The sequence below is a fragment of the Bos indicus genome, chromosome 6 (genome assembly GCF_029378745.1).
Source record: "Bos indicus isolate NIAB-ARS_2022 breed Sahiwal x Tharparkar chromosome 6, NIAB-ARS_B.indTharparkar_mat_pri_1.0, whole genome shotgun sequence".
Taxonomy (NCBI): domain Eukaryota; kingdom Metazoa; phylum Chordata; class Mammalia; order Artiodactyla; family Bovidae; genus Bos; species Bos indicus.
Window position 1 is genome coordinate 89314622 of NC_091765.1, and position 26260 is coordinate 89340881.

At 41.3% G+C, this 26260-nt stretch overlaps 1 protein-coding gene across 5 annotated transcripts in view; it reads right to left on the reverse strand.

Moving 5' to 3' along the window:
* RASSF6 (Ras association domain family member 6) overlaps positions 1-26260 on the reverse strand; it is a 73487-nt gene that overhangs the window by 34988 nt on the left and 12239 nt on the right. For all 5 annotated transcript variants that reach the window (XM_070791574.1, XM_070791579.1, XM_070791578.1 and 2 more), the window contains exon 2: positions 24674-24772. In XM_070791574.1, the coding sequence (XP_070647675.1) occupies positions 24674-24772 (99 nt within the window). The remainder of the gene's footprint in view (positions 1-24673; positions 24773-26260) is intronic.

The following is a 26260-nucleotide window of genomic DNA, read 5'->3' on the forward strand; positions in this document are numbered from 1 at the left end:
GGTGAAGGATCAAGGCTAAGTTCTATATAAAGGTGATCAAATGTACCTTGTATACAAAAGACTCAAGTTTAGAAAAGACCTAAAAATGGTATAGGAATTATTTGGTTTAAGAAATCCAAAGACGATCACTAAAGTGTTATCTAAGCAGTCCCCAGCCAGGAAAGGGGACACTGATTTAATATATATGGTGACTTGTCAAGAGCAATTGCAACATATTCTTTAGAATTTAACTTAAATGTTACCTATAGACCTCAAGGCTATGGCTTTTCCAGTAGTAATGTATGGATGTGAGAGTTGGACTATAAAGAAAGCTGAGCGCTAAAGAATTTATGCTTTTCAACTGGAGTGTTGGAGAAGACTCTTAAGAGTCCCTTGGACTGCAAGGAGATCCAATCAGTCCATCCTAAAGATCCGTCCTGGGTGTTCATTGGAAGAACTGATGTTGAAGCTGAAACTGCAATACTTTGGCCACCTGATGCAAAGAGCATCAGGTCATTGGAAAAGATCCTGATGCTGGGAAAGATTGAGAGCAGGAGGAGAAGGGGACAACAGAGGATGAGAAGGTTGGATGGCATCACCAACTCAATGGACATGAGTTTGAGTAAACTCTGGGAGCTGGTGATGGAAAGGGAGGCCTGGCATGGGGTCCCAAAGAGTTGGACACAACTGAGCGACTGAACTGAACTGAACTGATGGATTTCCCTACCTCATAAAAAAAGGGAAAAAATAATTTATGTACCTTTGCCTCTCAGCCCCAAAGAATTCTCCACCCAGCCTAGACCAGACTGTTTAGCAACTGTTCAGTTGCCTTAATAAAACTATTAAATGGGTGATAAGAAATGGATTCCCTATCCAGTCTTCTCAGCTTACAAATCTGTCACATCTAGAAGGCATAGGGACACCCAAGAAGTTGACATGGTACAACAAGCTATATACTTTTTGTGGTGGTGGTATAGTCGCTAAGTTGTGCCTGACTCTTTTGTGACCCCATCTAATGTACCTCCTCTGTCCATGGGATTTCTCAGGCAGGAATACTAGAGTGGGTTGCCATTTCCTCCTCCAGGGGAATCTTCCCAAACCAGAGATCGAACACATGCCTCCTGCATTGGCAGGTGGATTCTTTACCGCTGAGTCACCAGGGAAGCCCATTACTTTATGTATGATATATAAATTGATTTTCTAAGAAAAGCTTGGTTTTTCAAACATGGAATACTGTATCATAATGTATCACAAGGATTAAAAAATAAAAACACTACTACACAGTATATTATGTGAATAGTGTTTTTACAAAACTAAAGAATAACAAGCCTCCATATAAACTTGACTTCTAACTAAATGAACACATAGAATCATAAGCTTCCCCAGCACAGAAGCTGGTACTGTGCATGACAAGAGGACCCTGTTAGATGCAGATGGACACCCAGAGTTAGTCATTAAAGCTCCCGGATAAGTGCTCACCAGGGAAAGACTTAACATGGGGATGACAGGTACAGGGGAGATGATGCCAGGGCTCCTGTCCCTTTAAAGGTCCCTGTTCCTTTAAGGCTCCTGGCTCAGTTTTAATGAGTAATAGTGGATCCAGAGCTGACTGTAAAATGCTTAGGTGTACTTTGCACTTTGTGGTCTGAATGGCATCTGCTCAGCAGATGGGAATTACCCACATTCTGACGTTTGTCATGAATAATGGACTGAACAAGAAAGGAGTTCCTCAATCTTATCACGCTATTTGGTTGGCCAGAAGAAACCCTTTGTATTTAATTTTATAAACTGTAATAAATATTGACACTGGACAGCATGATGGGTGGAAGTGAGTTGTGCCCTCCATCCATAGATAGAATGCAAGTCAAATTTTAGTTGTGAGTTCTCTCTCCTTTTAGTGATGATTTGCAGCATAATTAAGTGGATCTCCAACTCTCTTCCTGGAAATCAAAAAACCCCGTCTCATTCTTTACTAAGTGATTCCTATAATTTGGGCAAAGGGAAACCAGAAATACTCTTGTATGTGGTAGCCCAACACAAATTTCAGCGCCTGCCACATGATACAAAATAAACTTCAGTGGAAAATACAGTCCCATGTAGTCACAAAAGGCATATTTGGTCATGGCTATACTTCCTTAGTTTGTGTTATTTCTGCCTTTTGGAGACTTGCTGAAAAATATTCAGGATCCCGGCCAGGCAGCCACTGAACACAGTGACAACAGCAGTAGAGACGGCATCCTGCCTTGTGTGTTGCCATGCTTAATTGCAGGAACCTAGAACATTCGAAACAGTGTCTTCAAAGAGGTGAAAAATTAAAGCAGAATAAAAGTGCTAGCTTGCTCTCTTACAAATTTAGTCATCCCCCTCCACCAAATTTTGTTCATAATGTTACATTTCAGCAATGAGGTTAACAATTTAATGTCAGTTTCAAAAAACTGAATTTGCAAAACTAATACAATTATGTAAAGTTTAAAAATAAAATAAAATTAGAGAAAAGGAAAAAAAAAAAACTTAATTCATAGTGATTTTTATAAACAACATAATGAACATGGAAAATGGCAAATTGATCATTTTCTGGGAATTAAGGTTGGGATTTTTTTAAATTTTATGTGTTATAGTTCTATATGCTTTCCAAACTCCATATAGTAAGTGCATAATACAGTTGATGTTTTCATAATTTCACTTCCGTAAAAATGTAATATAGAGTCCTGTATGTTTTTGGAAAGGTGAACCAGGAAATATGAGGACAAAAGAATAACTAAAGCCTCATCATTAAGCTCTTTGCCAAGACAAACAAACCATCATTCCATAGTCCTGACATCTGCAAGAAGTAGCAAGATTCTCTTAACTTCCTTTATCCTGCATTAGCGTCAGCTCGAATCCTGCAATTAAAATTGCAAACTCCTTCAGTCCTTTGTCAATAAGCAGCCCAGCTCCAGTTCTTTTTGCCTTTGGCCTCATCTCCTGGCTCAGAAGATGAAGAAAAAAAGCTGCTTTTCAACCTTTGCTTAGAGACTTTCCTCAGTTCTCAAAGTAGGCTATTCATTTCCATTGCAAATGAAAGGATTGGGTTCCATCATTTGAATACTGAGAGGCTGGGGAGAGGAACGCTATTTCCTCGATTGAAGTAAAAATGCAAAACCAAAATGATCAGGAAGCCCTGAATTGAACTCTCCTGACTTCCTTTGAAGTGCTGCCCTTTCTGACATCCCTCACAACTCTGCTCAAGTATCATTAATTACTGCCGGTGTTTGGGAGAATAGTGACTGTGGCTTGTCTTGTTCTTCCTGGCAGTTCTGTCTTAAGACTCTAACTCTCTGTCAGTGCTGACAACTGATAACAAAAAGGACCTGGGAGCTTCCTGCAATCCATTAGTCACCTAATCCATAAGGTAATATAACCAGATGGATCTTACCTCTGGGGCTTCCCTGGTGGCTCAGCTGCCTGCAATGCGGGAGCCGCAGGAGATTCAGGTTCGATACCTGGGTCGGGAAGATCCCCCTGGAGGGGGACATGGCAACCCACTCCAGTATTCTTGCCTGGAGAATCCCATGGACAGAGGAGCCTGGTGGGCTCCAGTCCATGGGGTCACAAAGAGTCAGGCATGACTGAAGCGACTGAGCACTCACTCTGGTTGTTTTTTTTTTTAGCCGTTTCGTGACTTTTGGGGGTATTCATCATCTCAAAATTACCCCTGTAAACAATGGCCCTGGAGTCGGCTTCTCTCAGGTCCTTAACTCCTCCTAGAAATCAGTTGAGAACAGAAGGACTAAAGATTAAGGTATAATTTCACAATTTTAAAAAGAAATTTGATGTGACTGATGGTTAGTGAGTTGGCACAAAACAAAAACACCCCAAATGTTTGAAAAGTCCACTGCTAAAGAGAGGGGCTAGAACTACTAAGAACAATGTCACCAGATGCTGATATGACATGGAAGAGAGGATTAAAAGGGAGCGGCAAAAAAGGACAGTATCATTTATTAAAACACTTGTGCTTCTGAGGAAGACAGGAAAAGTGTTTTAGAGGTGACATCTGATTCTGAAGAGAATCCCTTTATAAGTTAGGCATCCCTGATGGTTCAGGCAGTAAAGAATCTGTCTGTAATACAGGAGACCTAGGTTCAATCCCTGGGTCAGGAAGATCCCCTGGAGAAAGGAATGGCTACCTACTCCAGTATTCTTGCCTGGAGAATCCCATGAAAAGAGCAACCTGGCGGGCTATGGTCCCTGGGGTAGCAAAGAGTCGGACACGACTGAGTGAACTAACAAACGCCTTTATAAGTATTTGATAGTTTAACACATTAGCTTGTTTTCTAACAACCTCAGATAAAGGAAGACACATATCTGCTCCCTTTCCTTCAAAGGTCTGGCTTCTGAAGAAGCTTCTGAAAAAAATTTTTAAAAAATTCGTTGTCTGTTATTCCAGTTGGTGGCTGTAATGAACTGCTTCTGCGTCAGACCTCAGTTTCTGTTATCACATGCAGCTGACTTCCTAGGGGCAGCCTGAGCAGTGTGTGGACAGAGAAGAAAGAGGGAAGTCTTTGTTCTATCATCTCCTTTTCTGGCCTGAAACACAGAGAAGTATGATCTCTAACTCCTTGCCCTGACGCAATTTACAAATCACTACTGATTTTTAGATTTCTATTCTAATCCAAAGTAGGGACTTGAAACAACCTCTCCTTTGATGAAATAGTCTGTTTCTTGTTGTAGCTGATCATTTAGGAGAGAACAAAAAAACATTTAGTGCCCAGGAAAATACTGTTTGAAAACTACAGAAAAATCATGTGCCCTTGAATGTGTGGATAACAGGAGAGGCAGTGAAGTATGTACTCTGTTAGAGAAATGGTTCTAAATTGAAGCGAGCATCAGAGTTGCCTGGAGTGCTCGTTGGAACAGAACATGAGTGGCACCTCCAGAGTTTCTTATTGAGTTTGTCTGGGGTGTATCCTGAGAATTTGCACTTCTAACATGCTCCCAGGTGATTCTGATGCTGCTAATCCAGAGACCATACTTTGAGAGCCATTCTTTTAGAGCTCAGGGTGCTGAGGAAGGGGAAGGGAAGTTTATCTATTGGCAGATGGCAGGTTGAAATAGGTGGCCATTCTGACTGAAACTAAGATAGTTACATATAATCAGACCACTAACTTTTTTTGGCCACACCACACAGTGGGTTTCCTAGGTGGCTCGGTGGTAAAGAATCTACCTGAAAATGCAGGAGATGTGGGTTCAATCCTGGGTTAGGAGGGAAGGTCCGTGGAGAAGGAAATGACAACCCACTCCAGTATTTTTGCCTGGAGAATTCCATGGACAGAGGAACCTGGCGGGCTAGAGTCCATGGGGTCACAGAAGAGTCAGACATGACTTGGTGATTAAAAAACACTTAGCTCCCTGACCAGGGACTGAACACATATTCCCTGCATTAGAAGTGCAGTCTTAACCCACTGGACCTCCCCGGAAGTCCCACTACTAACACTTCTGCCTCTCCTCCTCTGTTACTGAGGTAAGAGGACAGGGGACACCATCCCCACAGACATTCTCTGGGAGGAGGTTTGTTTTAGTTTCCTATGGCTGCTGAAACAAACTACTGCAAACTTAGTGGCTTTAAACAACACAGGCATATTATCTGACAGCTCCACAGGTCAAAAGCTGGTCTCACTGGCTATGACAAAGGTGTCTGCAGGGCTATTTCTTCTGAAGGCCCTCTGGGTGGAGAATGCATTCCCTTGCTTTTTGCAGTTTCCACAGCCTGCCCACATTCATTGTCTTTTGGATCTCTTTCCATCCATCTTCAAAGCCAGCAATGCCACACAGTCCTTCCTACTCCATCACTCTGACACAGAATCTTCTTATATAGCTCTTCTCCCCTCCCACATTTAAGGATTGGGGCTTTCTTGGTGGCGCTAGTGGTTAAGAATCCACCTGCCAATGCAGGAGACATGGGTTTGATCCCTGGGTTGGGACGATCCCTTGGAGGAGGGCATGGCAACCCACTTCAGTATTCTTGCCTGAAGAATCCCCACGGACAGAAGAGCCTAGAAGGCTACAGTCCGTGGGGTCTCAAAGAGTCAGACACAACTGAAGTGATTTAGCACACAGAACATGATTACATTGAGCCCATCTGGATAATTCCCCAAACTTAAGGTCAGTTGATTAGCTGCCATTGACAGCTAAGGTTGCCATGTCATTGGCAACCTTAATTCCCTTTTGCAATGTAATGAAAAACATTCATGGGTTCAAAGGATTAAGGAGTAGACATCTTTGGGAGGCCATTATTCTAGCTATCACAAGACTTAAGGGTAACTCTGTCTATCCAAATATTGTCTGAACACTTGAGAGGCATCTTGTTAGAAATCACAATCGGTATTTTAACCAAGATCCCCAGGAAAGTCTGCATGCACTTTAAAATGGAAAGAACCCTGATGTAGATAATCACCCTACCGCTAGGTATGAAACAGTGTTTGAGGGTAACATCCATCAAACCAAAGGGCTTCCCCAATGGCTCCGAAAGTAAAGAATCAGCCTGCAACTCAGGAGACCTGGATTTGATTCCTGGATTGGGAAGATCCCCTGGAGAAGGGAATGGCAACCCATTCCAGTATTCTTGCCTGGAGAATTCCACAGACAGAGGAGCCTGGTCAGCTACAGTCCATGGGGTTGCAAAGAGTCAGGCACAACTGAGTGACTAACACACACACACACACACATGTCAAACCAAAATACTAAAGTCCTAATTTAGTTCCTTGAGACTGATACTCCCTTACTCACTCATCATCAACACAAATTAATTGGAGGATTACTATGTAACAGACAAAATAACAGGTGCTAGGAAGACTGCAATATTTAAACTGATGGGGCCCCTGCAGTGATGGGAGTTACTTTCTGGAGAAGGAAGATTTAAAAAAGAATAGATAAAGAAATATGCTGATTTTACATATGGGTAAGAGGTATAGGAACAAAAAAATATCATCCTGTGATGCAGCCCACGAAAGAGGGCATTTTAGAAAAGGTGATCAGAAGGCCTGAACTATTAAACTGACACCTGAATAGTGGGGAAGAAGTCAGCCATGTGAAGAGTCAAAGAGAGGGTCCAGAGCAAGAGATGCCAGTGCCATATCCTGTGTGCAGGACTAAACTTGGCATATTTGAAGGAGACAAACAAAGGAAGAGTGGCTCAAGATGAGGTTGTAAAAGTTCTTCAGGCCAAACTGCACTGGGCCTTAGAGACTCCTTATGACAAGGAGTCTGTGATAGGAAACCTTGAAGGGTTCAAACAGGATGCTGTGACTACTCTGTAAAGAGACCTTCTGGCTGCCGGGAGAATGGATTGTAGGCCCAGGAAATGGTAGCTGGCAGCCTGATTAGGAGGCTGTGGTAGTTGTCCAGGCAGGAGATAGTGATCGCTTGGACTGGATGGTGAGAGGTGTTTGCATATTGGATGTGGAGCTGATGGGACTTGCTGTGGGGCCGGGTGTAGCGACGAGGGAATGAAACAGTGAGGTTGGTATCTAGTTTCTGTTTGGATCTTGCTTCTCATTTTTCCATGATTTAAACTTTCAAGTCTTTCTAATACATGCCCCATAGATTTCTTTTAAGAGCTAGTTAAAAAGTGAACACAAGTGTGCCACACAATACCAGTCATGATTGGAGCAGTTGCAGGCTGACTGTAAAAGGACACCCTTTGTGTATAAACAGTGGGGGAATTTTGTACTTATTGGGCTTCCCAGGTTGCTCAGTGGTAAAGAATCTGCCTGCCAATGAGGGAGATGCAGGAGATGCAGGTTTGATCCCTGGGTTGGGAAGATACCCTGGAGGAGGAAATGGCAACCCACTCCAGAATTCTTTTCTGAAATATCCCATGGACAGGGGAGCCTGGTAGAACATAGTCCATGGGGTCTCAAAGAGTTGGACATGACTGACCACACACACAACGATCACTACCTTGACTTCACAGTCTGATGTCCTTGTTCCCTTGAGATGGAGAAATAATCTGTTCAGTTAATGAAGACTTTCAATTATTTTTACTGATATGTCTTTCAGCCACTTGGATCATCAGGACTGTCACTAGAGTGTCTGAAACACAGCAAGTGGTCAGTGATCCTTGCATGAACTAAAGACTGAGATAGGACCCTCCTGAACCACCAGCTCTTACGGCTCTTCAATAATGCCACCAAGACTATGACCACAGATTCTCTTTATATTGGAAAAATAAAGCAACCTCCTTGTTTCTGTCCTGGGCATCTTCCATCTACCCCCACATTCTATCCAGATTATGTAGAACACCTGTAAGTGAATCATCTACTTTGCTGAACATCCTTAAATATCTCTCCACTGCTCTTGGTATAAAAACCTCAAATCCTCATCACAGCAGGTGAAGTCCTGCTTGGTCTCTCTTCCTCTTTAGCCTCTTTGACAGAGACGGTTTTCCTTGGGTCCTGCACCTCAACCACTCTGGGAACTCGGACTTGCTGGAACTCTGTGCTCTCTCTGGGCTTGAGGATGTTGGGCTGGCCCCCTGTATCAGGAGTGGTCTCCCACTGACTTCCTTAAACTTGTTGGCTTGATCCTCCTTCAGATCTCTGGCCTTCCCTGCTTACACTAGATCCTTATTCTCTAGGGTATATTCTCAGAGTATAAGGGTTCTTTGGCTTCTGAATCAGGCTTTTAGAGCTGTGGTTCTCACTGTGATTCTGAGAGCAGTAACAGCTGTACTACCTGGGCACTTGTCATATGTGCAAATGCTCATGCATGTGTGCTCAGTCATGTGTGACTCTTTGCCACCCCATGGACTATAACCCATCAGGCTCCTCTGTCCATGGGATTTTCCAGGCAAGAATACTGAAGCAGGTCGTCATTACTTCCTCCAGGGGATCTTCGTGACCCAGTGATCGAACCTATGTCTCCTGCATCTCCTGCATTGGCAGGTACATTGTTAACCCCTGAGCTATCCCAGATCTCCTGAATTAAGGACTCTGGGAACGAGGCCCAGGAGGGCCGAGAGGAGATACGCCATGTTCAAGGTCAGGAGGGGTGGCGGTGAGGAGATACCCCTCGTCCAAGGTAAGGAGCAGCGACTGCACTTTGCTGGAGCAGCCCTGAAGAGATACCCCACATCCAAGGTAAGAGAAACCCAAGTAAGATGGTAGGTGTTGTGAGAGGCATCAGAGGGCACACACTGAAACCCTAATCACAGAAAACTAGTCAATATAATCACATGGACCACAGCCTTGTCTAACTCAATGAAACTAAGCCATGACCTGTGGGGCCACCCAAGACAGACTGGTCATGGTGGAGAGGTCTGACAGAATGTGGTCCACTGGAGAAGGGAATGGCAAACCACTTCAGTATTCTTGCCTTGAGAACCCCATGAACAGTATGAAAAGGCAAAATGATAAGGTACTGAAAGAGGAGCTCCCCAGGTCAGTAGGTGCCCAATATGCTACTGGAGATCAGTGGAGAAATAACTCCAGAAAGAATGAAGAGATGGAGCCAAAGCAAAAACAATACCCAGCTGTGGATCTGACTGGTGATAGAAGCAAGGTCTGATGCTGTAAAGAGCAATATTGCATAGGAACCTGGAATGTCAGGTCCATGAATCAAGGCAAATTGGAAGTGGTCAAACAGGAGATGGCAAGAGTGAATGTTGACATTCTAGGAATCAGCGAACTGAAATGGACTGGAATGGGTGAATTTAACTCAGATGACCATTATATCTACTACTGTGGGCAGGAATCCCTCAGAAGAAAGGAGTAGCCATCATGGTCAACAAAAGAGTCCGAAATGCAGTACTTGGATGCAATCTCAGAAATGACAGAATGATCTCTGTTCGTTTCCAAGGCAAACCATTCAATATCACAGTAATCCAAGTCTATGCCCTGACCACTAATGCTGAAGAAGCTGAAGTTGAACGGTTGTATGAAGACCTACAAGATCTTTTAGAACTAACACTCGCAAAAGATGTCCTTTTCATTATAGGGGACTGGAATGCAAAAGTAGGAAGTCAAGATACACCTAGAGTAACAGGCAAATTTGGCCTTGGAATACGGAATGAAGCAGGGCAAGGGCTAATAGAGTTTTGCCAAGAGACCACACTGGTCATAGCAAACACCCTCTTCCAACAGCACAAGAGAAGACTCTACACATGGACATCACCAGATGGTCAACACCAAAATCAGATTGATTGTATTCTTTGCAGCCAAAGATGGAGAAGCTCTATACAGTCAGCAAAAACAAGACCAGGAGCTGACTATGGCTCGGATCATGAACTCCTTATTGCCAAATTCAGACTTAAATTGACGAAAGTGGGGAAAACCACTAGACCATTCAGCTATGACCTGAATCAAATCCCTTATGATTATAATGTGGAAGTGAGAAATAGAATTAAGGGACTAGATCTGATAGACAGAGTGCCTGATGAGCTATGGAATGAGGTTCGTGACATTGTACAGGAGACAGGGATCAAGACCATCCCCATGGAAAAGAAATGCAAAAAAGCAAAATGGCTGTCTGGGGAGGGCTTATAAACAGCTGTGAAAAGAAGAGAAGCGAAAAGCAAAGGAGAAAAGGAAAGATATAAGCATCTGAATGCAGAGTTCCAAAGAATAGCAAGAAGATAAGAAAGCCTTCCTCAGTGATCAATGCAAAGAAATAGAGGAAAACAACAGAATGGGAAAGACTAGAGATCTCTTCAAGAAAATTAGAGATACCAAGGGAACATTTCATGCAAAGAAGGGCTAGATAAAGGACAAAAATGGTATGGACCTAACAGAAGCAGAAGATATTAAGAAGAGGTGGCAAGAATACACAGAAGAACTGTACAAAAAAGATCTTCATGATCTAGATAATCACGATGGTGTGATCACTGACCTAGAGCCAGACATCCTGGAATGTGAAGCCAAGTGGGCCTTAGAAAGCATCACTACGAACAAAGCTAGTGGAGGTGATGGAATTCCAGTTGAGCTATTTCAAATCCTAAAAGATGATGCTGTGAAAGTGCTGCACTCAATATGCCAGCAATTTTGGAAAACTCAGCAGTGGCCACAGGACTGGAAAAAGTCAGTTTCATTCCAATCCCAAAAAAAGGCAATGCCAAAGAATGCTCAAACTACCATACAATTTCATTCATCTCACACGCTAGTAAAGTAATGCTCAAAATTCTCCAAGCCAGGCTTCAGCAATATGTGAACCAGAACTTCCAGATGTTCAAGCTGGTTTTAGAAAAGGCAGAGGAACCAGAGATCAAATTGCCAACATCTGCTGGATAATGGAAAAAGCAAGAGAGTTCCAGAAAAACATCTATTTCTGCTTTATTGACTATGCCAAAGCCTTGGACTGTGTGGATCACAATAAACTGTGGAAAATTCTGAAAGAGATGGGAATACCAGACCACCTGACCTGACTCTTGAGAAACCTATATGCAGGTCAGGAAGCAACAGTTAGAACTGGACATGGAACAACAGACTGGTTCCAAATAGGAAAAGGAGTACATCAAGGCTGTATATTGTCACCCTGTTTATTTAACTTGCATGCAGAGTACATCATGAAAAATGCTGGGCTGGAAGAAGCACAAGCTGGAATCAAGATTGCAGGGAGAAATATCAATAACCTCAGATATGCAGATGACACCACCCTTATGGCAGAAAGTGAAGAGGAACTCAAAAGCCTCCTGATGAAAGTAAAAGAGGAGAGTGAAAAAATTGGTTTAAAGCTCAACATTCAGAAAACGAAGATCATGGCATCCGGTCCCATCACTTCATGGGAAATAGATAGGGAAACAGTGGAAACAGTGTCAGACTTTATTTTTGTGGGCTTCAAAATCACTGCAGATGGTGATTGCAGCCATGAAATTAAAAGACGCTTACTCCTTGGAAGGAAAGTTAGGACCAACCTAGATAGCATATTGACAAGCAGAGATATTACTTTGCCAACAAAGGTCTGTGTAGTCAAGGCTATGGTTTTTCCAGTGGTCATGTATGGATGTGAGAGTTGGACTGTGAAGAAGGCTGAGCACCAAAGAATTGATGCTTTTGAACTGTGGTGTTGGAGAAGACTCTTGAGAGTCCCTTGGACTGCAAGGAGATCCAGCCAGTCCATTCTAAAGGTGATCAGCCCTGAGATTTCTTTGGAAGGACTGATGCTGAAGCTGAAACTCCAATACTTTGGCCACCTCATGCGAAGAGTTGACTCATTGGAAAAGACTCTGATGCTGGGAGGGATTTGGGGGCAAGAGGAGAAGGGGATGACAGAGGATGAGATGGCTGGATGGCATCACCGACTCGATGGACATGAGTTTGGGTGAACTCCGGGAGTTGGTGATGGACAGGGAGGCCTGGCGTGCTGCAATTCATAGGGTCGCAAAGAGTCAGACATGACTGAGCGACTGAACTGACTGAACTGAATCTTTATTTTACCAAGCTCTGCAGTGACTCTGATGAAGGCTCAAAAGTTGGAGATTTGTGGCTTCAGACTAAAACCTCCATGAAAGCAGGGCTCTGGTCTTTTTCATTCAGAATTGGTACTCCAGCTTCTAAGCTTCTAGTACAGCATCAGCTCACGGTGTGCTCTTAGTAATTATTTGCTTAGGGAATAAAATACGGAAAACTCAATCCTGACGAGCTTTTAAAGAGGAACAGTTTTTTACATTAATTAACTAATTAATTAATTGGCTGCACTGGGTCTTTGTTGCTGCTCTAGTTGCAGAGAGTGGGGGCTACTCCCTAGTTGCAGCGCACAGGCTTCTCACTGTGGTGGCTTCTCTTGTACAGCGTGGGCCCTAGGGCACTTGGGCTTCAGTAGTGGCTGCCTGTGGACTCTGTAGTTGCAGCCCTTGGGGCCTTTTCTCTAGTTGCAGGATGTGGGCTTCTCATTGTATGTGGGCTCAGTAGTTGTGGCTCTTGGGCTCCAGAACGCAGCCTCAGAAGTTGTGGCTTGTGGGAACTTCCTGGACAAGGGATCAAACTGATGTCCTGGGGAAACCCTAGAGAGGAATGATCTTTTTCCAGCATAGCTAACATGACCAAAAGTTCAAGTAAACTCTGTGTCATCTGTTTTTAGAGTCTTTGAATTTTGACTTCATCAGACTGTCTATTGAAGCATAGTCAGTATGTATTGGGCAGACAGATGATCTTGCTTTTTAATGGACCAAAGTGATCAAATAGTAAAATGTGGAGTAGATAAATGTTACTGAGAATAACAATCGTCTTGGTGTGCTCAGTGGCTGTTAACAATATATACTCATTGAAAAATATCTGATATAAAGCTGAATGACAATTTCTACATGTCTGGGAGTGATATTATTGACCTTTTTGTGAAACTGTGATATCCAATTTCTCTTGATAAAAATGTATTTTTACTAGGCCACCAAACATGAATAATGGAAAATTTTTACATAAATAAAAAAAAAAGAAAACTCCCACACAGAAAAAATATTCTTCAGTTTTAAAGGAGATGGTCCTACCTATGTCTCAAACTTTTTTCTTGGCTCATTTTAAAATCCTCACTCCTATAAAAATATGTTAGGGAAGGCTCTCTTCCTCTTTCTTAAAGACAAAAGTCCAGTGGTGCCCACTCTTTAACATCTAGCACAGGGCACACTGGGGCTTGCGGTGTTTGTTCCAGTTCCTTTGATCCAGAGAAGACTCTGGCCATGAGATCTGGGCAAACATGGCCCTCTGGTTCTGCTGGCCAGGTAGGAGGCAGCCTCAGGAACACCGGCCCTTTGTGCTGAACTTGTGCTCAGAGGTGTAGGTGGCTAGTTCCTTTGTTTCAGCAAATGGTGCCAGCCAACACCCTTGGAAAAAGAAACTGTTTGGAATGATGTACTTTCTGCTAAAATTTATTACATCATGCTAATTAAAGTTAGTTGGTAAGGACAGGAATGCATACGTGCCTTGTGACTGTTTTTGAAGAGCTGTAGCCTGCAAGGGTTTGTATTAGGTTCCTAAGTAGGAGGGGAAAAAAATCTAGCAAGTTCTGAGGGTGAAATCTGATCTATATCCTAAAACTGGATTTGAACATCTTTTTTCAAACTTAGGATAGGCATTTACTCACCCCTAAAATGCCCAGATTTCAGCCTAGGACCTGAAGTAAAAGCACTTTGAAAGCAACCATATGGAACCACTTTTTTTTTTTTTTTTTAACGACTCAGCTCACTTAGAATTTTTACCAGGTGAAACAACAGAGCAGCGATAACCCCAGGCAAGGAAATACCAACTGGAACCTTAGTTACTTGAGCATGAAGTTAACTTCTGCCAATGCCCTTCACTCAGGGAAGTTTCCAAACTCTTATCCAGCACTAAGACATAAATGTTATATTGCTTACTGTGCTATTAAATCAAGACCTCTTATTTCACAGATCATATATAGTTCTCATGAAATCTGCTGAAAGCAAATTTTTCATTAAGGACTTTTTTTTTCTATTAGTCTTCATCATTTTCATGTATTTCTCTGCATGAAAATAAACATCCCTTAATAAATTGGCAACTCCTGCCTTGTTTGCCAGAACAATGCCTGTTGCAGAGTGGGGGCTGAATAACCACTTAAGTGAATAAATGAATGCAGGTGTTTGTCAGGTTTATGACAAGTTGGATGTTGTAGGTAATCAGTTGTATCACTGTAATTTCTGGTGACTATTTTGTAAAGATTTTTCTGAATTCCAGAAATTTATTTCAGGTGTAAAGAAATTCTCAAACTTTAATCCTTTCCTCCACTAATCAGTAGTTTCTAGGCTTCAGTACTTCATCAAAGTCACCTGATTAACACTGGGGTGGACCACAGCATCTGCATTGTTAACAAATGTCTTAATCAGGAGGCAAGTGGCCCATGACTACATTTTGAGAAACACTATTTTCTCGTCTGGCGTTTGTGTAAAGGCTATGTTACTTTACCATCTAGAATGCCAATAATACATGGATACTAGGGCCTGAAATGGGCTCTAGCCTACAAAAGATAAACTGCAAGTCTCTAATTTAGTCAATTTAAAATACGATGCAAAATAAGGGTCACTAAAAAGCCTCTTGATGAAAGTGAAAGTGGAGAGTGAAAAAGTTGACTTAAAGCTCAACATTTAGAAAACGAAGATCATGGCATCTGGTCCCATCACTTCATGGGAAATAGATGGGAAAACAGTGGAAACAATGTCAGACCCTATTTTTTGGGGCTCCAAAATCACTGCAGATGGGGACTGCAGCCATGAAATTAAAAGACACTTACTCCTTGGAAGGAAAGTTAGGACCAACCTAGATAGCATATTCAAAAGCAGAGACATTACTTTGCCAACAAAGGTCCGTCTAGTCAAGGCTATGGTTTTTCCTGTGGTCATGTATGGATGTGAGAGTTGGACTGTGAAGAAAGCTGAGCGCTGAAGAATTGATGCTTTTGAACTGTGGTGTTGGAGAAGACTCTTGAGAGTCCCTTGGACTGCAAGGAGATCCAACCAGTCCATTCTGAAGGAGATCAGCCCTGGGATTTCTTTGGAAGGAATGATGCTAAAGCTGAAACTCCAGTACTTTGGCCACCTCATGCGAAGAGTTGACTCATTGGAAAAGACTCTGATGCTGGGAGGGATTGGGGGCAGGAGGAGAAGGGGATGACAGAGGATGAGATGGCTTGATGGCATCACGGACTCGATGGACATGAGTCTGAATGAACTCCGGGAGTTGGTGATGGACAGGGAGGCCTGGCGTGCTGCAATTCACGGGGTCGCAAAGAGTCAGACATGACTGAGCAACTGAACTGAACTGACAAAATCCAGACACTTCTTCAGAAATATCCTCCCCCAAATTTGTGGTTTCATTGTGACATATTTCATCATGACCTGTGCTTGGTTGCTCAGTTGTTTCCGACTTTTTGCAACCTCCTGGACTGTAGCTCACCAGGCTCCTCTGTCCATGGAATTTTCCAGGGCAACAATGAGCAGGTTGCCATTTCCTACTCCAGGGGATCTTCCTGACCCAAGGATCAAACCTGAGTCTCTTGTGTCTCCTGTATTACCAGGTGGATTCTTTACCACTCAGCCAACATAGGAAGCCCATACTTGGTTACAGGCCAATTATAAAATGAGAGTGCATATAAGTTCTCAAATATGGTTAGTTTTCTTTTTCTCTTATATTTCTAATTATTAGAATGTATTTATAAAAGTATTTTCAGAGATTAAAAAAATTACAAAATGCTGACTTTAAGGCTACTTTGTGGGAAAATGATTGCTCCATTCTGGCTGAGGGCTATGGCTGTGCTGTTCAAAATAATTACTCATGTACTGCTTTTATGAGTTTGACCAACTCCCAAGTATCATCTGTTGTCACTTAATAGTTTTCTAGTTGACTTTTTTACATATTTACTCAACAATCATGTATTATTTATTGAGTTCATATTTTCAGAATTATATATGAAGCACCACCCTTTCCTCTTAAATTTTCAGTCTTATTTGATAAATAAAATTTAAAAATATAATACATTATAAAGTGAGAGTGTTCTGATAGCATGTGCTTCAGGATAGGTATTTTTTATTGTTAGAACTCTGTGGTTGTGAGTGACTGACACCCAACTAAGTGGCTTAGTTGATTCTCCATTTAAGTAAGCTTTTATTTGTCCTGAGAAATAATGTTTGTGAAATCAAAGATTTCATGTGCTAATTATATTTTCTAATATTTTCCATAAGTGTTTAAATAAAAACCAATTATTTATGCTTAACCTAAAATCATCTCATGTATCAAAGTCATCTAGGTATCTCACCTTGGGGAAGAGGATGCAAAAGATACTAGGTCATACCTTTAAAGGGTTTACATTCTACTTTGGGAAAGCAAGCATCTGTTATGAGACAAGCCAGGGAGCCTTAAGCTGTTGGTGGGAGAGAAGGTTCATCAAGCATTTTTAGAAAGCTAATCAGTAACAATAATATTAGATTTACTTGTATACTTTGATTCAGGGGTTCTATTTCTGTGTGAACTGCTGCTGCTGCTGCTAAGTCGCTTCAGTCGTGTCCGACCCTGTGAGACCCTATAGACGGCAGCCCACCAGGCTCCCCAATCCCTGGGATTCTCCAGGCAAGAACACTGGAGCGGGTTGCCATTTCCTTCTCTGTGTGAACTAGCCCTAGTGTATTCAAAATATTGGAGCCATCTTGAGGGTCAAAATTAAAGGAATGATTATATTACGACATATTATGTGCTGTTGAGTGATATAAGGTCATTAAAATCACCTTCAGGAAGATTATTTTAATTTTATGGGGAAATATTGATAATGCTAGGTATGTAAAACAAGATACAGTATAATCTCAACTGTATAAAATAGAATGCTTAGCAGATGAGGAACATGACAAAATTAAACTATTTTTTTGAGTAGTAAAATTATGGATAATTTTTATTCTTTCAGTCTATATGTTTCTATATTTTCTCAGTTTATGAAATAAATATATAAAAACAATAATTTATAAAATAATCATACTTCCATAATCAGGGAATATTTTAAAAGAACAAATACACAAGTAATTAAAGGGCTAATTAAAGTCATAATGCAGTTCAGGGAGGATTTCATGAAAAAAGTAAGGAACTGAGACTGGGAAACTAAAATATTATAAAGGAACCAAAAGTTGACCTGGTGACTACCAGGGTATGGAATAGGTGTTAATTTCAGTGAAATTCTTGATATTCATACTGTGATTAGACAGATGAATAAAAGGAACATGATGTCCAGGAGAAGTTATTATTAAGATACAAATGAGATTAACATATATCAATTTAGAACAGAACAAAGAGTTTCATGAAGGTGGAAGGAAGCTGTTCTAGAGAAACAGATGATTCAAGGCTGAGAATAAAGAGAAACACATATGTACAAATAGCAGGACTGGGAAGAACAGGACTGCAGCTCAGAGCAGACAGGAGTTAGGGAGGGCACTGGGGCTTCTCTATCACATTTGTCTTGTGGTTTTGTAGAGGAAGAGAGGTCCTAGTTCAGAGACGCCAGTGAATGCAGAAGGGGACTTTGGATTGCTATTTGGGTTAGGTGGTGCCTGTTTAGAGAGTATTTTAACCTTAGACAAGGGTTCTGGGCTTCCCTGGTGGCTCAGCGGTAAAGTATCTGCCTGCAATTCAGGAGATGTGGGTTCGATCCCCAGGTCAGGAAGATTCCCTGGAGAAGGAAATGGCAACCCATTCTAGTATTCTTGCCTGGGAAATTCCATGGACAGAGGAGCCTGGTGGGCTACAGTTCACGAGGTAGCTAAAGAGTCACATGACTTAGCAACTAAACAACAAAGGTAAATCTAAAGGTGTGAGTGAGAAAGGATCTTGCTTCCTCGGGAATTCAGGAGTTGAAGAGCAGCTGTATAGCTGAAGAAAATGAAGAGAAAATTATTGTAGTTTCAGACTGAGAGTTGGCCTGAGGTATAGTTTAGTAATGCCCTGGCGTGGTTGGCGGGTAAGAATCAGGATTTCACATACTAACCTGAATTAGGCAGAATTGAATAAAAGGGAAATACGTACGTGGGTTTGTACATTCTTATCTTATGCTGTGTAATGTTTCTTCTTGAAACTTCTCTCCTGGTGTGGTAAATGTGTTTTTCTGGTTTGTTAAACTTAGGCTGCGTGGAAGGCATTTATGCACAAAGAAACAGTGATGTAGACCCAGGGCTGTGTCTTTGGAGACACCTTTGTTGCTTCTGTAATTTGGGGGGAAAGAGGCACATGTTGTAGGGGGGCTTTCTTGGGGCTGTCCAGGGGCTCTTACCCTGTTCTGCCCACCCTCTTGTGAGCTTCTTCCCTTTTATTCACAGCATCTCCCATCTTCTCCATCATCTCTCTGTCTTGAATCTCATTTGCTTCCTGCTTCTCCTGCAGATCACTCACATGCTTTTATCACCCTTTTCTCTTCCCAAACTATCATCTTTCAGGTACTTTTAGCAATGTCCATCTTACTTCTCTCTAGGATCTTTCTGTCTCTCTCACCTTTGGTTTTATACAGATGTTACCTTCTCTCCCTTTCATTATCAGTCATCTGCACTTACTTTAAAGATTAATTTGTCTTTCATTTCAATTTCCCATTTCCTCAACTTCCTTCTTGTATCTCCAACAAAATGTTAGCTACGTTGACATCCCAAAGTGGTGCTTTATATACATACCCACCATATCGCTGCTCGTCCTCTCCATTCTGCGTCCACATTCCTTCTGCCCACTTTCCATCCAAAGCCTTGCCTTCTTGTTTTCTACTTTTCCTACTTCATTTTGCTCTTTTCTACCCTTGGACCTTGAATCTTCTCTGTTCATACTTATTCCCTTGGTGATATTAGTAATTCTCAAAAGTAACATGTTTAGGACTGAACTCCTGATCTTCTACCCCAAACGTGGTCCTTTTGCAGTCTTTATAATGTCAGAAAGTGTTCACTCCATCCTTCTAGACACAATCTTTGGTATCATCCTTAATGATATTCTCATACCCCACATCTAATCCTTCAGGAATTTTCTATTGTCCTTCCCTTCAAAATATACCTAGAATCTGACTGTTTTCCCCCCCTATCTCTGCCACTGTCACCTTGGTCCAAGCCACCATCATCTCTACTCTGGACTCCAAGTTTCTCAATAGTTTCTCTGCTCCTACTCTTGTCTCCTCTTTGGTCTGTCCTTAACAGAGCAACCAGACTGATTCAGAAACTCATGTACTCAATATTCTTAAATGGTTTATCATCTTTTAAGTGGGAAAGACAAGTCTCAATGGCCTGTGAGGCCCTACATATTCTGGCCCCATTGTATCTCTGACCTCACCTTCTCCTACTGTCCTTCCTATTTCACCTTCCACACTGGCTTCCTCCACTCTTAAAGTCCTGTAACTGCCTCAGGGCTGTGAACTTAGCATCTCCTTTCCTGGAAGCCTCCCAGCTAGATAGCAACACAGCTTATTCACTCACTTCCTTCAGGCTTTTCTCCCAAGGGCACCTCCTCCCTGAGGCCTTTCCTGGCCATCTTATATGAAATCTTAACTCACTGATCTCCACCCCCAGTGATCATTACTCCCTTTCCAGCTTTATTTTTATCCTACATATCTTTCAGCATCTCATAGTGCATGTTGTTTAATACTTATCCTACATACTGTTTCCCCTTGTTAGGAGACAGCCCTATGAGGGTAGGGATTCCCAGGTGGTGCAAGCAGTAAAGAACCTGCCTAATACTGCAATCACAGAAAACTAACCAAACTGATCACATGGATCTTATCCTTGTCTAACTCAATGAAACTTTGAGCCATGCTGTGTAGGGCCACCCAAGATGGACAGGTCATGGCAGAGAGTTCTGATAAAATGTGGCCCACTGGAGAAAGGAATGGAAAACCACTTCAGTATTCTTGCCTTGAGAACCCCATGAACAGTATGAAAAAGGGCATAGAAAGATGAACTCCCCAGGTCGGGAGGTGCCCAATATGCTATTGGAGATCAGTGGAGAGATAACTCCAGAAAGAATGAAGAGATGGAGCCAAAGCAAAAACAACACCCAGTTGTGGATGTGACTGGTGATGGAAGAAAAGTCCAATGCTATAAAGAGCAATATTGCATAGGAACCTGGAATGTCATGTCCATGAATCAAGGCAAATTAGAAGTGGTCAAACAGGAGATGGCAAGAGTGAATATTGACATTTTAGGAATTAGTGAACTAAAATGGCCTGGAATGGGTGAATTTAACTCAGACGACCATTATATCTACTACTGTGGGCAGGAATCCCTTAGAAGAAATGGAGTAGCTATCATGGTCAACAAAAGAGTCCGAAATGCAGTACTTGGATGCAATCTCAAAAATGACAGAATGATCTCTGTTTGTTTTCAAAGCAAACAATTCAATATCACAGTAATCCAAGTCTATGCCTTGACCACTAATGCTGAAGAAGCTGAAGTTGAACGGTTCTATGAAGACCTACAAGACCTTTTAGAACTAACACCCAAAAAAGATGTCCTTTTTGTTAAAGGGGACTGGAATGTAAAAGTAGAAAGTCAAGAGATACCTGGAGTAAAAGGCAAATTTGGCCTTGGAGTACAGAATGAAGCAGGGCAAAGATTAATAGAGTTTTACCAAAAGAACGCACTGGTCATAAAAAACACCCTCTTCCAACAGCACAAGAGAAGACTCTACACAAGGACATTACCAGATGGTCAATACCGAACTCAGATTGATTATATTCTTTGCAGCCAAAGATGGAGAAGCTCTATACAGTCAGCAAAAACAAGACCAGGAGCTGACTATGGCTCAGATCATGAACTCCTTATTGCCAAATTCAGACTTAAATTGAAGAAAGTGGGAAAAACCACTAGACCATTTAGGTATGACCTGAATCAAATCCCTTATGATTATACAGTGGAAGTGAGAAATAGATTGAAGGAATTAGATCTGATAAATAGAGTGCCTGAAGAACTATGGATGGAGGTTTGTGACATTGCACAGGAGGCAGGGATCAAGACCATCCTCAAGAAAAAGAAATGCAAAAAGGCAAAATGGTTGTCTGAAGAGGCCTTACAAATAGCTATGTAAAGAAGAGAAGCTAAAGGCAAAGGACAAAAAGAAAGATATAAGTATCTGAATACAGAGTTCCAAAGAATAGCAAGAAGAGATAAGAAAGCCATCCTCAGTGATCAGTGCAAAGAATTAGAGGAAACAACAGAATGGGAAAGACGAGATCTCGTCAAGAAAATTAGAGATACCAAGGGAACATTGAAGTGAAGATGGGCTCAATAGTGGACAGAAATGGTATGGACCTAACAGAAGCAGAAGATGTTAAGAAGAGGTGGCAAGAGTACCCAGAAGAACTATACAAAAAAGATCTTCATGACCCAGATAATCATGATGATGTGATCATTCACCTAGAGCCAGACATCCTGGAATGTGAAGTCAAGTGGGCCTTACAAAGCATGCCTATGAACAAAGCTACTGAAGGTGATGGAATTCCAGTTGAGCTATTTCGAATCCTGAAAGATGATGCTGTGAAAGTGCTGCACTCAATATGCCAGCAAATTTGGAAAACTCAGCAGTGGCCACAGGACTGGAAAAGGTCAATATTCATTCCAATCCCAAAGAAAGGCAATGCCAAAGAATGTTCAAACTACCACACAATTGCACTCATCTCACACACTAGTAAAGTAATGCTCAAAATTCTCCAAGCCAGGCTTCAACAGTATGTGAACCATGAACTTGTAGATGTTTAAGCTGGATTTAGAAAAGGCAGAGGAACAAGAGATCAAATTGCCAACATACATTGAATCATAGATAAAGCAAGAGAGTTCCAGAAAAACATCTATTTCTTCTTTATTGACTATGCCAAAGCCTTTGACTGTGTGGATCACAACAAGCTGTGGAAAATTCTGAAAGAGATGGGAATACCAGACCACCTGACCTGCCTTCTGAGAAATCTGTATGCAGGTCAGGAAGCAACAGTTATAACTGGACATGTAACAACAGACTGGTTCCAAATAGGGAAAGGAGTATGTCAAGGCTGTATGTTGTCACTCTGCTTATTTAACTTATATGCAGAGTACATCATGAGAAATGCTGGGCTGCATGAAACACAAGCTGGAATCAAGATTGCCAGGAGAAATATCAATAACCTCAGATATGTAGATGACACTAACCTTATGGCAGAAAGTGAAGAAGAACTAAAAAGCCTCTTGATGAAAGTGAAAGAGGAGAGTGAAAAAGTTGGGTTAAAGCTCAGCATTCAGAAAACGAAGATCATGGCATCCGGTCCCATCACTTTATGGAATAGATGGGGAAACAGTGGAGACAGTGACAGACTTTATTTTCTTGGGTTCCAAAATCACTGTAGATGGTGACTGCAGCTGTGAAATTAAAGACCCTTGCTCCTTGGAAGAAAAGCTATGACCAACCTAGACAGCATTAACATGCTGAGACATTAATAAAAGCAGTTATTTTACTTTTCCAACCAAGGTACATCTAGTCAAAGCTATGGTTTTTCCAGTAGTCATGTATGGATGTGAGAGTTGGACTGTGAAGAAAGCTGAGCGCCGAAGAATTGATGCTTTTGAAGTGTGGTGTTGGAGAAGACTCTTGAGAGTCCCTTGGACTGCAAGGAGATCCAACCAGTCCATCCTAAAGGAGATCAGTCCTAAATATTCATTGGAAGGACTGATGCTGAAGCTGAAACTCCAATACTTTGGCCACTTGATGCAAAGAACTGATTCATTTGAAGAGACCCTGATGCTGGGAAAGATTGAATGTGGGAGGAGAAGGGGATGACAGAGGATGAGACGGTTGGATGGCATCACTGCCTCAATGGACATGAATTTGAGTAAACTCCAGGATTTGGTGATGGACAGGGAGGCCTGCGTTGCTGCAGTCCATGGGGTCAAAAAGAGTCAGACATGACTGAGCAACTGAACTGACTGACTGACTGACTGACACTGCAGGAGATACAGGTTTGATTGCTGGGTCGGGAAGATCCCCTGGAGGAGGAATAGCGACCCACTCCAGTATTCTTGCCTGGTGAGTCCCGTGGATGGAGGAGCTTGGTGGGCCACAGTCCATGGGTTTGCAGAGTCAGACATGACTGAGTGACTTAACATACCCATGAGGGTAAGGGTTTGTTTCATTCATTCCCAAACTCTCAGGATCCACAAGAGTACCTGTCCACAGGGAGCAGATAACTAGTATCTGTGGAATGAATGAGTGAATTCTCTATCTACTGCGTTCTGCCTTCTTCCCATTTCTTGCTCATCCTCTACCTGTGGGCTTCAATTCCATTTTAACCATATTTGTTCTCTCTGCTCTCCCATTGTGCAGTTCTGCAGCATTTATTCTACTTTATCATTTATTTGGCTTTGTTTCTCTTCCCTGTAAAACATGGGTCATGTTTCAGAGCCACTTTTTTTCCCCTTACTTTTGTGTCTTTCTCTTATTCAGCTTCTGCTTTAGCTCAGCCAGGTTCATTTTTATCTCTACTCTTAAAGTTTTCAAATCCCTGCTCTATTATACCTCAACCAACATGATATATGCTATTTGCTGTGTATAAGAAAATAACTATAGCTACTGGTCATCTATTACATAACCTAACATCAAGAGGGAAACAGTAAAAAATGAAGTGTGTCCTGAAGAGTAAGGAAGGGAAGGACAGAACAGGACAGGAAAGTCTGGTTCAGGCCTGTGGGATAATTCTTTGATACATTATTTATGACGAGTCTTAGATCTTTTACTGAATGCTGCTCCTGAGAATTGTGCCAAGTATTAACATAGAAATTTAGCTTCTGGTGACATTAGACCACTACTTATGAAATAGAGTGATTGTTCCATGATAGGCTATGGCTTTGCAGTCTTCAGGAACTTATTTACTTAATTTGTTATTCAAAGGCTCAACTGATGATTTGTGTCATTGATCTTGTGGATCATATGTCATGCTTTTTTAGTGATATACATTTAGACTTTATTATAATCCCTGTGGAAAAACCAAATTTAGACACTGTTTATCTCATGTGTTCTGAAATATTTTACAAAGCCCTTACATAATTTTTATAATATATATCACTGGGTTCTTTTTATAGAAAAATGAGAATAGTTAGAAAATGTAACGATGTCATTTTCCAGTTTTTTTTCAATACAGCTGAAGTTTTCAAATGATGGTTAGAATGACATAATGCATAATAAATATAAGGTATAACCCACAAATGACTGATGACCAGAATGATATATAAGGTGTGTAGCTGTAGGTGTATAGTTACCCGGTAATGAACGTCCTTTCATTGATGAAGATCCAAGAGGAAAACTGATGAGCCATCATAGTCTTCTTCTGCCCCTTTCTGAGACCATCTGAGGCTACCCTAAAACATTAGAATAATATTAATGGTATGTTCTTGGATACATTCATAAATTAGTCTCAAGTTTACATTGAAATTGTTTGTTGTATCCCTACTGTGTAAAAATATTCTTGGGGGAGTTTTTAAGTAGTGTTTTGTGTATGTGGGCATGAAGGTTAGATTGGAGAGGGAAGTAAAGAGACTTTTTACCATGTGTCTGCTTTGAATCTCACCCTCTGTACGTGAGCATTTGGTAGGTAGTATCTCATTTACTCCTCAGGTCTTCCTAGCAAGGTAGGGGCATTATTATCTCCATTTCAAACAGTAAGTAGTGGAACAAATCATTTGAAGCAAGGTCTGAATATGTTTGTTTCCTACTTTTCCTTTCACCAATATTGTTTTTGAAGTTTGCAAAAAGGTTGTATGGATTAAATATTGTTGATTTTCTACAAATTTGTACATTTTAAGATTTTTTTTCAAAGATCTCTTTTTCCTACATCTAAGGGAATTAATATTGAGGATAAGTAAAATGTTCTCCAAAATCTTCAATTTTAAGAAAATAAACTTAGAGTTCAGAGTTTTAACTACAACTCACTTTGAATGGGTATTAAATAGCATCCTGTAAACCCACTTTTCACAGAATAATTTGTTTCGGGAACAAGTAATAACATGTTTTTTTGTCCCTTCCATTCCTCTCCACCACCTCCATATAAGCATTAAGATATTTAGGTGCTTCATTCTATTCTTATTTCTCAGTATGTGCTTTTGAGAAAATAGCCATTTTTATCCTCTTTTGATAACCATTTCTTATTTTAAATTGAAAATTATATTCTTCATTTACTTTATGGAAAATATTAGTAAAGGAAGTGAAGTGAAGTGAAAGTTGCTCAGTTGTGTCTGACTGTTTGTGACCCCACGGACCATACAGTCCACGGAATTCTCCAGGTCAGAATACTGGAGTGGGTATTATTCCTTCTCCAGGGAATCTTCCCAACCCAGGGATTGAACCCAGCTCTCCCACATTGCAGGAGGATTCTTTACCAGCTGAGCCACCAGTATAGCCAGTAAAGGGAGAGGAACATTTAATTTTATTTTGACCCACTAAAGAAAGATGATGAAGAGGGCATAGGAAGAAACAGTAGATGAGTCAAAAATACTTATCCTGACATACAGATTTCCCCTTGGTGATCAATTTGAGAAACTAACTGTGTGACAGAGAAATGGGAAGAGAGAAAGGTAGAACAGGGAGCTGGATATCAGAGGACCATACAAACTACAATGTTGGCCCATGGTAAATGCTAATGATTTGCAAATGTGTAAGTGAGATCCTGGATCAAAGTTGTGCTGACAGTCACTTTCCAGTTGATGGCTGTACTTAGCTATGCTCCCAGTAATGAAGGCACCCACCAGTATGTCTAAATTTGGCATAACTCCCATTGTAAGGAACCCTCCTCTGAATTTTTAGTATTTGATTTGGAATACATGAGAAGAATTTTCTTCATTTTTTCAATT